The 13652-nt window shown below is 40.6% G+C and overlaps 1 protein-coding gene across 4 annotated transcripts in view; it reads right to left on the bottom strand.

Annotated features, from left to right (window-relative positions):
- LOC135124947 (uncharacterized) overlaps nucleotides 1-13652 on the bottom strand; it is a 132832-nt gene that overhangs the window by 84822 nt on the left and 34358 nt on the right. For all 4 annotated transcript variants that reach the window (XM_064050173.1, XM_064050175.1, XM_064050176.1 and 1 more), the window contains 3 exons: nucleotides 9905-10307; nucleotides 4651-4829; nucleotides 332-2608 (listed from right to left, as the gene is read on the bottom strand). In XM_064050173.1, the coding sequence (XP_063906243.1) occupies nucleotides 332-2608; nucleotides 4651-4829; nucleotides 9905-10249 (2801 nt within the window). In that variant the 5' untranslated portion in view covers nucleotides 10250-10307. The remainder of the gene's footprint in view (nucleotides 1-331; nucleotides 2609-4650; nucleotides 4830-9904; nucleotides 10308-13652) is intronic.

Here is a 13652-nt window from a genome sequence, read left to right as displayed (position 1 = left end):
TCAGTTGGAAATTTTCTAGAAAAAAAATGCGCGTACATAAAAAATGTTGAAAACTATAGAAAAAGAAAGTTCATTGTGCTGATAAGTCAAGTTTCATTTGTCAAAATAACTTCAGTATTTAGTAATTTAGAAGCAACAAGTATCAATTCATCAATACCAGTGTAACTAATGTGACTGCCGCGTAATTCCAAGATCTAATCTTAATGTTTGACGTTTCGTTCCTGTAGTGCCCCAACGGCGCCAAAAAATCGCATTCTCTCAAGGTAACGAAAAAAAAAACACCAAAAGCATGCCACTACTTTGTCGACTCCACAACAACAAACCAACATACCCTTGTTGATGACTGCCTGAGAGGAACGATTTCGGCAGAGACATCGACCTCTGCTGCGACTCCAAGAATCCGGCACTGCGTTCCTCCGTCGGTGCACTGCCCGGTCTCGTCAGTATCATCTCGCGCCCTTTATCAGACAACGGTGGCAAGTCCTCCAAAGGCGTCGAAGCGCCCGACCCTTTGGCGTTTTTCCCGACGGTTCGATCCGAGGTCGTCAACCACACGTCACTACTACTCGACGAACTGCTCACCGTACCGAACGGCACCGTGACCGGCGAGGTCTTCTTCTCGAATTCTTTCTGCGGGAGCATCGCCGAAGGCTTGCTCGGACTGACCCGTCTCTTGTTGGTCGAGTCCAGAGAGCGCTGGTGCGTCGGATAGCTCTGGGACGAACGCATGATGAACTCTCGATTGAGAGACTCGCGATGAGCGCAATGGGGCCAGAAATCGCAAGTGTCCGAGGTGCATGGGTTTTTAGGAGGAGTGGGTTCGACTTGAGGGCCGAAAACGTGTTTGCTGATGGGCAGGTTGGGTGTGGTCGAACCGCGATGGAGGACTTTGGGTCTTTCTTTTTTTGGGTTAGGCACGAAGTAGACGGTGAGGCCGTTGTTGTGGGGTTTGGGTGCTTCTTTTGGTTTTTCTTCTTTGCCCATGCTGCTGTAGCGGTGCATTAGTAGGGCTTGAGCGGCAGCGCGGGTCCTGGTGCCGTAGAGGTAGTTCGTGACGACTTCGGCTTCCCGGAGGAGGTCTTCTTCGGTGAAGGTGCTGCTTTCGATCTTGGTGAATCGCTTGGTGCGGTCTAACTGGGTACCCATTTTGATTACGGGTCGGTGGAGGTCTGGGTGCTGTGGGGACACCCGGAGCGGGTAATTCTGCGGAGTTTTCTTATCCGGTAATTGCAAGCTTCGGGATCTTCGCACTCGTTGCAAGGGATCGTCTGGAGGTGGCGGCGGCGGCACGATCTTTATGGGTTGGTAAAGGCGGCTGGGTGTGATTCTTCGGATCTGTTGCGTCGAACCCATCGGAGACCGCGACGGAAATTCGTTGCTGCTACTTGACGACGACCCCGGAGATACGCAAGGGACGGTGGCAACCTTGCTACCTTCCGAAACGGTCGGCGCTTTTCTCAGCTGACCCCTATAGTACTGCAAGCGATTGGGACGATTCGACGGCGAAATTTTCTCTTTCGGCTTATTAAAATCGCCGAACATGTTCATATTCACCATGCTTATATTTATGGAAGAACTATTGTTATCTTCTTCGTCGGCATCCTCGTAAACGTCAATGGAAGAGTCCGTGTTTTCCGACAGCCGCGGCATCGCCGGCCTATTCACGCAACTATCCAAGCTCCTGAACCCCATCGAGGACGATGACGACGACGACGATTCCCCGTGTCTTTGTACGAACAGCGACCGCCTCGTGGCCGTCGTATCCTCCAAAGACTTCGTCTGCGGGATCCGTCCGAACCCCTTCAGCTCCGGCACCACTTGCGGTACCACCTGAGGCGGCTGGCTGATCTTGCGCATCTGCGTCGGCATCGACATCGACTTCCACTTGGCCGTCTTCGGCGACGCCGGCGGAGTGATCTCGTCGCTGTCGATCGCGTTCGACCTCGGCAGGAACGGCGTCTTCCCGAAGAACGTCCTCGTCTTCACCAGCGACGGCTTCTTGTTCTTGTCCTTGTCTTGAAACGCCGGCGGCGGCGAGATGATCGGCGTGACCGGCGGCGGCGAGAACGTCTCCGGCTGCGGCGACGGCGTCTTCCTCCTCTCGACTTCGCGCGCTTGCAGCGTCAGGTGGATCGGGCGCGCCGTGGTGTCGCTCGCCTTCGGCTCGGGCAGCGACAGGCCCTCGGGTGCCTTGCCCGGCTCGCTGTTGAAGTGGTAGTCCGCGAGCTTGATGCCCGTCCGCCGCGACTGCTGCAGGGGGGTGTAGGTGGTGCGGCGGTTCTCGTCGAGGGACCGCTGCTGCACCTGGACCCAGCCGGAGCGCCCCAGGTAGACGCCGTCCACCTCGCGGTCGCACCAGCGCACCGGCGACAGTTCGCGGTTGACGGTGCCCCCGACGAACAGCTCGGAGGAGTTGTTCACTTCGCTGACCGAGTGGAAGTTGGACGAATTGGCCCACTTGTAGGGGCCGCTCAGCGACTGATGTTTGGTCAGAGTCGGGACCGTTTTCGTCGGATACGTTCTGCTTGCGGTCGTGTATACCGAGGAGGTTCGCGGTTCCCAAGGCTCCGCGGTGCTACGCAGATGCAGCACGGAGACGTTGGGGCCTCTGCAAATTAAAGCCAGTCAATACTCAGGGATTAGGCGGCGGCGACGGGTTTCCATATACGGACGGAGAACCTTGCCTTATTTCTAGCCGTTCATTGAAACTTTGCCTCAAGAAGCATTGCACGCTGACATTGGATCATTCGCTCTAATTCGCGCTCGTGTCAGCTGAACGATACGAACGCAAAAAAAATCTTGGCCCCACAATCAGGTTTATCGAAAGTATTCGGACGGTTCGAGAAAACCTGTGATCGTTCGCAACTATAAACAAGATCTACATTCATTGAAATTCATCCCCTGGTCTAGAAACAGAAACATGCGGACGTAGCTCTCGGCTCTCAGTTTCTGAAAATATCGGACAAAAAAATCCCAATGTTTGTCGTAATTTTTTAAGCCGCGGATATTATTCTTGTTCGTCACTGCACCTAACGTAGAAATTTCAACGTGTAGGTTATTGCGGGGTACCACCATTTGGCCGAAAAACTCACAGTTTAATGGTTCGTTTTACTTCAACGCGTTCGGGGAACACGAACCGAAGAAAGACTTTAACCTGTCACGACCACGTCCCGGCCCATAAACAATAACAAATGTAATTAACCGTACTTTACTGTTACCCGATGACGCTTTTGTCGATGGGTTACCCGACCCACGTTATTATAATATGGACAATGAACTTGCAAAAGTCAGATGGTGGGACGTAGGATGGCGTCCCCATATTTGCATTATCCTTGAAATTTTTAACCTACACAGTGTGGTCACCTTGCCGAAACACGTTCAACAAACACGAACAAGAGCCGATTTGAGGTACTGTTAGCGAGACGATCGGCAATTTGTCGTCAAAAACGAAATGCGCGATTTTTATGAGAAAAACTTTTATTTGCGGTAAAGTGGTCCGAGAGCGAATTCTTTGCCCACAACCTCCTGTCAACTTTATGATTTAAACTCGAGCTCTGTACAAAACGAAAATTAAACTCACTCAGCGATTCTAAATCAAAATAAAATACGGCAAAGTGCAGCTTTGGACGGAAAATCAACCAAAACAACGCGATGATGTAGTGCTGAATCTCGGGTATTTCGTATAAAACAAGCTTTTGAGTTTGCGCTTAGAGTGTGTAACCAGTTTAGACATAAATGGGAATTTTTGGTCAGTATGTTGGTTTTTTGCGGTTGAAGAATAAACCTATTCGTTTGACATAGAAGTCGGGACCTGATTTTGATTTAATTAGCTTTAATTTACCGTAAACGTTCGGTTTAAATTTCATCGTTTGTCAATCAAAGCTAGTTTGGTCGGGGCAAATTCGTTTGTTTGCAGTAGATCTAGATTAAATTTTAGTTTATTCATTAAAATGATGGCACCAGTTGATAGTAGATAGTTGGCGTTTGTTTACTCATAAAATTAGAGTGTGTGTTGTCGTGTTTTATTTTATTTTAGATGAAGAAATGAGTTTTTTTATTTCCGCAAATGAGACCAGAAAGCTTTCGGAAACAAAATTATGTAATTAAAGAATTTAAAATCCGGAAATGGAGAGAACAAACTTTAATTATGTTGTGAGTGACGCGACATTTTTTCTCTCGGAGTGCAAATTTCGACAGAATTAACCCCAGCAGCTAAAGTAACTTTCGAAAACTAATAAAAACAAAAATAACCTAAATAGAAATTTCGAAGATAGAAACGAGTTCCCTCGCAAACAAAACCGTCTCTTGTAAAAACAAAAACTTTTAACAGACTCTTTCCCCGCCATTCAAGGCACCTTACGAGAAACTTCACTAATAAAATAACACAACAAGTGAAAACATCGCTTAATTGTCTTCTATTTTAAGAAAATCGAAACCGAGGAGACGCCGATAAAAGTGTACACATGTCACTCGCATTTTCCCTACGAAGTTTTCCTTTTACGATTATCATCTCCCACGCACTTCATCGCCGACGAAATTAGACCAAACATTCGCTCAGATACGCCGTCCCCGACGCAGTTGTGGCGGTTTTCCCGGAAAAGCGGTTTCCACGCGAACCGATTATTTAGTTACAGGACACAAACTACTCACCTGGCTGCGGCCATGTCGGACTCCGCGGCGGGACTGATCCTGGTGGTGTTGGTGTTCTGACGGACCGGTTCTTCGGCTGCGGACACCCACCTTCTTACGGTTTCTGGGTTTCGAGCTCCTGCTGCTGCGCTGCCACTGATGCTGAGGCCGCGACCTTCGAACACGCTGTCCACGCTTCTCTGCAATGAGGGAAAAACGGTCATTTCCTAGCGAAAATCGAACTGTAAAAGTTTAGAAGAAAGACAAAGATTTCTCGCTGCAACACTAAGCGAAACGTTGCTGCGTTCTGAAATTCGATATTCCTAGAAAATTTATTCAATAACGCTTTCATTATTGCCACGAGGTAAACGGCGAACCCTTTGAACACGTGTCGTGACACGTTCGCGTTAATGTTTATTTAATAATTTATTGTAGTTAATTAAAAATGCAACAATTTCTTTAAAAAAGTTCATTGTGTTTTTTTTTTTTAAGATTTCGGCTACTTTTGTTTGTAATGGGTACCCTGTGAAAGTTTACTTTTCTTCGTTAAACACGTTGTTCGCTAAGTATCAGCCACCTTAATTAGCAAGAAAAAACCGAAAAAACTTCAAGGAACTTTCGGTTAAAAGCTAAAAGCTAAAAACAGATGAATTTATTTTTAACTCTTAAATAAGACACGAGATGAATGCTTGGGCTTGCTTTTGACACAATGCAGGTATAAATGAGAAGACTAGCACCAGTTTTTCAACGAACCTGTTGAAAGTTACTTAATTAATTAACGTGCGAAAATAAAATACTGACAAAAAGAGTTTTCGGTTTGTAGTAACGCAAGCTATTTTCCAGCCACTTTTGGCTAAAACTCCGGAAACGTAACATAATCCCAGCCAGTTTCACTTGCAGCAGTTAAATTTCGATTAGCTTTTAATCTGCTTGATCTGATATTCCATAAGCTTTATTAGAACTAGGTCCGTATAAACCTTCTATCCTTTTAATCCTGAGCCGTATTTGTATATAGAAAATTATATCAAATCTATACCTAACCAGACACGACCCTTATCCGAAAGGATTTTCGTAAAAAATTCCACGTCGATAAAATCCTTTGGATCTTTTCCAGAAATTTTTTAATAAAAAATTTAGTACAATGAAAAATGAACATTCATGGCCTTTTTTCAACAACTGGGGTGAGTGGTTTCGAGTGCTTTAACTAATCTAGAGCTTTTTATGAAGTAATGAGCTTGGTGAAAGCAAAATTGACGCATATAAAGTCACGACAGTGGACTATACTTTCCCGCTTGTAAAAAATCAAAGCACTGAAAAGAATTATAAAGACAAAAGCCAACCCTGTGTTATTTAGCCAGAATTTGAAGTGCGCTAATGTATTACTTTTCTTTGAAACAATTAAATTTTATTACATAAACAGCAAACCCTCATGCGTTCGAAAATCAAAAACAGGCATTTTCCTCTAAAATTCAATTACACCCGAAACTCCTACTTTATTTTTGTATGTTCAGCGAATCAGAGTTAGTTCTCTTTGTTAAATTAACAGAACTAATCGAACAAATAGACACAGATACCAATAGTTTAATGCTACATGTGGTGAAATCCGACCGTTTCGTACCTACCCAGAATTAATCGTTTACAAACTTCGCTCCCCTAACGCAGCTTTCCATTTTTGACACAAAGTTGAAATCAAACAATCGAGATGTGAAAATATTTACCAGCAGAAGGAGAAACGTTCATCAACAAACATTCGATTAACTCAAGGACGCCTCGTTGATCAAACGAACATTGAACTGATCAGGGGCAAAACTCGACTTCGTGCAAACACGGCAGAAAGTGGAAACGCGGTTTACATAATTTTTTGACCATTTTCAGATAGCATTTAAAACCCTGAAAAAAAAACACATCATCCATCAATTTCGGATACGAGCTTTCGAGTGGGTGGCGGAACGGAGACGCCTTACTAAAAGATGTATTCAAAGCGAAGAAGTCATGCAGAAAAATCGACGTTTATCACTAATCCAAAGATACCGCACAGTTTAATGTCAGAATGTACATGGTAGTGCCGGATTAATCGAAATCCAAAAAAGTGTTCTCGTATAAAACTATATATTGCAAAAATTCTTTTATGGGGATTTCGTATTTGCACGGATTAAATTTAACAAACATTTTCGACTGAGCGGCGAGAGCTTTTCATCAGGATGAAATTTGGGGTATTTAAACCCGCTGATAATTTTTTGTAACTATCAAGTTGCCAGACGAACTATTCGCTAAAGCTTTTTCATGTACTTTTGTGATGCAATAAAATACGAATTCATTATTTAAAGCAAGACAGAATGTCAAACAAAGCATTCAAACATTTGATCGGCATGGGTTGAAATTTGAAAGCTGTTTTATTTGTGTGGTCCGAAACGAAGCTGAACAAAAATGCACCCATTGTAAAGTAAGTTTATAAAATGCAACCTGATATTTTGAAAACTCTAAACCGAAGTTTATAGTCGCAGCAGCAGAATTAACAATTACGTCTATGTGTTTACTTTACAGTTGAGTCATCAGTATATTCAGACTCTAACCACCGTTTTATTGAAGGTTACTATTCAACACCTGTGTGCGCTAAATAAATAATAAAATGTTAAAAGAGTAAACACGTTGTCTTAAAGTGTTTTCAGCGCTTCCATTAAGAATCGTTGGGTTTTAATAAAACTGTTTTCAGCGGAAATGGCTACGCAAAGCAGAACTCTACAGGATCATCTGTAATTCTGTCACTGGTTAACATTCGATTTTCTGTACACAAACGCCACACATTTTCTTGCTCTAGTGAAAATTCTTATTTTTGTAAATTAAAACTGGATTGGACAGGTTTGACAATTCATTCAGTTCTCAGTATACAAATAACAACAATAATAATTTGTCTACTTTGTGTAAAACGTCAATGTTTTGTTTTACAGTTTTTCGTATTCAAAAGTTCGACTGTAAAGCTTGTAACTTTATCGAATATCGAAACATTAAACAAATATGTGATGGCAAAAAACCAGTTCGATTTTTCCATGGACGCAAAGCCTCTTGTACTACTAAGCAGCTTGAGTTAATACTCACACAAAAGAAGTCGACTTCAAAATCCGCCAAGTCTGAGAATATCGACATTTTTCACTGGCTTTATTTTATTAACGAAAAATTTTAATAAAACCCCTGTGGACTTCAGCCATCCCTTTCCCCGAACCAAAATAAACAGTAGACTGGAATAACTCCCAATTGGAACGAACCCGACAAATTTTTGTAAACAATACATAATATTTGTACTTTATAATCAAGTCAGTACAGATTAATGATTATGGTGGGCTGGTAGATGAGACATCACGTGTGGACAACGTCGTACAGTAGACAATCTTGTCATCATTGCTATGTACTAAACTAAATAAATTCTGTTTCTGTTTGTTTGCGATTAACGTCAATTTCCATAAAGTTGGGTTATGCAAATGTTAAAATAATGGAAGTTCACCCAGAGCAAAGCAAGTTTAGACCAAATTTGTGGACGCTATCCAGATCCTCTATCTGTTTTGAGGTATATATTAATAATTATTTGCTCTCATGTAACCGATGAAATCAATAATCAGCTTAAAATTTCTAGTCAGCAAAAACCTGCTCAAATCTACTCACCCATTATTAAACAAACAATTTTTACAATCTGTCTATAATTATTTCATAACCTGTTTAGAGTGGACGATCTCTGTAATGGATGCCTTCCCGAGTTACATCAATCCTCGATTGCCATTAACATTGTGTCAAATTAAATCCATCCAGTGTCGGTTTAAACAAGTTCTATTATAACATGATTTATTACTTTATTATTGGCCGGGACTTCGATTGTGCATCGATTTTTCAGCAACTTAAGTAGATACACGCAGATGTTAAATTCAGAGAATCATTATTTACACAAAAACGAGATTAATGGCATTTTTTCCGCTCCCTACAAATCATATTCCTAAAATTTGGGATCCGCAAGGATACAAGCACCTACCAATTTAAACTGTCAAGTTTTAATTCCTAAGAGTATTTCATGCCATAGCTCTTATTTATCTTCTTATACGACAATCGAGTCGTTTACTGACTCTGAGCACTAAATTGTTTTAATAAGTATATTTAACAATGGGAATTTATCTCGGTTGTCTAATTGTTTAGTACCTTGCCACTTAACAATATTTAGACAACAAATTCTCAAATTGTTAATGGAACGAACATCCAGGGTTCGCCGAAAGGCCGGGCTATAAATAAACCGGCTTTGACCTTATGCTTTTTTTAATCCACTTTTTTACTAGTTCATATATGGCTTAATAAACACGATCAATAGCCTCATCAGCCTTAATGAATTCATGCAAACCAAAGCGTGCGATTTACAAAAACCATTCCGACTGCTGGTTGGTACGTGAGTATTTTCGAGAATCGTGGAGTGGCTGTCGACAACACGAAAAAAGCTAAATACATTGTTTTACATTTATGATTGACGACGAAAGCAGGTAGGTGGACTTTTGTCCGTTTTTTTTACACAATAATTTTTATTGCATCAGTTTACTAAATTGCAATGGTAGCAAAAAGGGGAGGACAAAATTGCCACTGTGCTAATGTGCTACAGTTCACTCGAATGCGTGGAATCTCATCTGTGAGCAAAATGACAAGACAAAAAAATTGGTTGAATGTTATATTTCGACAGGACTTCCATTATAAATTTAATTTTGCGAACTTTTATTTATGATGACCTCTATATGTACATTGAAGCAAATGTAGACAATACCAGTAACAGTGTAAGAAACTAAATGGCAACCTATAAATCACTTTAACACCCTATATATTTTTTTTGTGTTAGTCTACAACCGAGAAGTTGAAAAATCCAGAAATTTGGAAATTCGGATAAGTGGAAAATCAAAAACTAATAGATACTTAACTGAAAAAACCAACAATTTTAAATATGTAGAATTATAAAATTGAAAATTGAAAAATCGATTATAAAACTTTCGTAGAGTATGCTTAGGAAGTAAAAAGTTAAAAGGAAATTAAAAAAACCTCCAAAAGGTATGCCTCGTTTCCTCTGGCTCGGACTACGTAGCAACAAATGTTTAGCAGTACCTATGCTCCTCTAGGTTAAGTCGTAAAGCCTAATGGTAGGAAAGAAAATACAAAGGAAGTCAAAAAAGCATAGTACGTAACGTAGAATTTGTATCTGTGCTTATCTTTGAAGCGAGCCTCTGACAAAAAACGATTTCAAGGATTTATCACTCACATTGATAACCGAACTCCTCTTCGAGTCCCTGTCCGCCGACCTCTGCTGCAGGTGCCTGCTCAGCGCGAACATCTCCGCCAACCGCGACCTGGTCTTCCCCGGCGTGGGGTTGATGGGCGCCACCTGTTGAGGGTTCCTCTTCCTCGAGGGAAAGACCAGATGCTCGATGTCGGGCGTGTAACCAGGATCCATCCTGACGAAATCCTGGACGCTCAGCTTCGGCCCGCTCTTCGAGCCCTGCTTGGTGAGGGTCGATTTCCGCTTGACGTTGAACGGCTTGTGGGGATTGGAGCATTCCGCCAGGAAGAGGAGTCGGTCGCGGACGTGAACCTCGTCCCGACTCATCTTGATCGCAAACGTTCTATTTTACGGCGCGTTTTTCGGGCTCGACCTCGTCAGACATCTGCAAAATTAAATTCAATTTAGGCCGGATTTACGTTTTGTAAATGCACAATTTGAATATCGCATTTGCATTTATAGAGGGGTTTAAGACGCGTGCACTAATCGATTGTTATTTATTGCCGTTTAAATCGGATTAGTGTTCTTCTTTTCGATGGACGGGAGAGCGGGCGCTAAATAATTTTGTTATTGCTTTTAATTGTGGGAGTGATGGGTTCGTTGCGCGCACCTAATTTGGAAAGAAAACGGTTTCGAGGGTACTTTTTTAGCTTTAATTGGACAATGACATATCAAGCGAGAACAAATTGTTTAATTATCTTACGAGTGGAAACTTGTGTGGGTTTTAATTAAAACGTCAGTGGGAAAAACTCCGGATGGTCATTTAGGTGATTTTCTACATGCTTTCACAATGAACGCGTTGGGTGTTGGGACTGTCAGACGTTGTTTTCCAACGCTGGGTATGTGTTTATTAGAGTCCGAGCGACATTTACGCACTTGATATGCTAGCTGAATATTAAAGTAGCGTAATGCACGTTTACCAAGATTGCGCTATGCAGCTTAATATGGTAAAAACGTTTGGATAGGTCAGGTTTCCGATTTAATCAATTAAATAAATTGCCTTTTAATAAATTTTGCAATCAAACTTTATGTTTTGATGTCAACAGCACGTTCCCATTCATACAAAGAACTGTCAGCTGCGTATAATAGTTTCGTTAACACAGCCACCCTAACACTCCCCTTTTTGTTGCAAAAAATGGGAAAATTATTTCATTATTATTTAAATACAGCTGCGAGTTGTTTGTCTTTGTAGGAAAGTTGCGGGTTTTTGCAGCTGAAATACTCCATTTCAGCGAAATATTCCTCGTTTCTTTTTACATTGTGCCCGCGGACACTGCTACAAAGTGTTCCCCCGCTCTAACAAGTGAAAGAAAATAATCGCTGTAATAAATAAAATCTTTTAAGAGACACAAAATCAATCGCTTTTATTTCTTGCTTAATTTATATTTTCTTCACAAAACAAATTCCGCCATCTTGTTCTCCTACATTTTAGACGATCCATTGTTTTATTATCGCATTTTTGCATGCTATTCCAGATTTGGAAGAATTCATTTCAGATCCATCGCGACCGCATGTAGATTGAGATAAAATCCACCGGCACATAATACAGAGAACAAAAAACAAAATGAGATTGATTAGATTTTACTGCGGCATGCGGTGCGGGTTTCTCGAAAAATTCTAAAATAATTCAATCCGGAACGGAGTAATCCCTTGACAAATTCCAGCACAAACAACCCTTTTCACCTTAATAACAGCTTCACGACACAGATAACGTCAAACTTAAGAGGCAACATTTACCTATTTTCGCGGGAATATTTATATTATGTCTTTAAAAGTTGCTCAACTCTATCCAAACTTCGGACCAATTTATACCCGATCTTGTACGTTCAAGTTTGTCATAAATTTTTTCGAGCCGCAAAAGTGGATTTACAGAGATAAATCTTTTAATTAAGACGAACATTTAATTCTAATTTTGAGGAAACCTTTTAGAATAATTTCTGTCAGTGCCAAGCTCATTGAAAAGCGTTTTGCGTTCCGACGTAAGTGGTTGGTAATTTAAGGAATTGTTGGAAAAAATCGAGCACAACAAAGAAATGCGGAATTTATTATGGATTTTTAGCTTTCTTGAACGCGACTAACGAGGAAGATTGGATTGGAGAAGTAAAAATGTCTTTACCAAAAAGTAATTTCTTGAGGTTTTTGCTTTGTGAAGTCCCCGCCACAATGGTGTAACTACACATCATTTAATTAAAATTTCAACGGCGAACATACGGAGAAAGCAGTTTCCGCTAGGAGAGCAATAATGCAGTTACTTGAAAGCAGCTGAACAAAATAATTCACTTTAAAATCTCCTTGATGAATATGCAGATGTAATATAGGGGTATCAACTGAAGAATATACGAGCTTTAATCAAGCGAAATAACGTTCTTTTATATCTCAAATATTTGGAAATACGAGACAGAGAGACGATCGTCTCTTAACTACCTGAATTTAGTGGGAAAGAGTCCTCACTAAACTTAAACAAACACAGGAGAAATGAGATTAAAATAAACATTTACTCGAGTGTCCTTTTCGACTGAATTACACCTGATGCGAACAAATACAATATTTACCTAGAAATTTCATAGACTTCCTTGCTCTTGCTGTATTTTTGATTATGTTCACAGAGTGCGAACAGGAAAACAACTGATAATCAACATAAATAAGAGTTTCAGCGTGCTTCGCGTTTCGTTGACTTAAAAGAACGAGAAAATTTAATTAATTTGCTTCAAAAGCAATAAATTACTGATGTTTCTCGTTACACGGAATTGAAGGGGTTTCTAGCAATATTTTTAGAAAAACGGTTAATTAACTGGAAATTTCATTTCAATTAGTACCCCGTTACGTTGGACCCCAATTTTATCACGTCGTTCTGTCCCAAAAAATTTCTAAAGAATGTTAAAAGACGCCATTGTGAAAACTAATAAAGCAGAGGGCACAAGCACTGACCTGAAAAGCCTTATTCAGGACACAACGTTGAGCATTCAATATTTTTGTAACAAGGTTAGTAAATCGAAGTGATCAATACCGACAAGGAAGTCTTGTAAGTTCTCTCAAAAACCTTTAGCTCTTTATCTAATTGTTTAAAGTTGCACGTTACCAGAGGTTTCTCTTAAGCGAGAATGGAAGTTTGCGGCGCGAATCGGAGGCAAACTCTAAATCGGTCTTTTAAACTAGGTTATTAATTAATTAATAATGAGTGATTAGTCCGTAAGTAACTTAATTAACTTTAAATTTAAATGCAATTCACCAGAATTAACAGTTGATTACTTAATTACAATTTATTGTTTTAATTTTAATTAATTGCAGTTAATTAAAACTAATTGTGATTAATTGCACGTAATTAAGTGACAAATGAGACAAAGTAAACTTTATGTTTCATTTTGTAACTTAAAATAAGTATAATAAAATCAAAACAGTAGAGGTTTTACCAAGCGAAGTTAATGATTAATTAATCAGTAACCGCACAATGTGTAGCTAGTAAAAACTCTCTGTTAAATTTGTTAACGGAACCTATTGCAATAATTACAGTAGTATCACGAACTGCGCAAACTTATCGCTCTTCCTCGACCCTAAAACTCTGAAATCCCAGCACACTTATCTGATATATATTTCCCTGTACCTCTAACCTGCGTGTTTATTTTTAATTAAATTAAACTGTCTTCGGAACAATCCATCACTCTAAAAACTACAACCCCATTTGTCTTCCTAAAGGAAAGGTAAGTGTGAAAAAGTCGAACGTATCTCACGC

This window comes from Zophobas morio, unplaced genomic scaffold, assembly GCF_036711695.1.
Source record: "Zophobas morio isolate AGI-343-1 ecotype UQ-CSIRO unplaced genomic scaffold, CSIRO_AGI_Zmor_V1 ptg000008l, whole genome shotgun sequence".
In the NCBI taxonomy this organism is placed as follows: domain Eukaryota; kingdom Metazoa; phylum Arthropoda; class Insecta; order Coleoptera; family Tenebrionidae; genus Zophobas; species Zophobas morio.
This window is presented reverse-complemented; position numbering and strand designations above follow the sequence as displayed.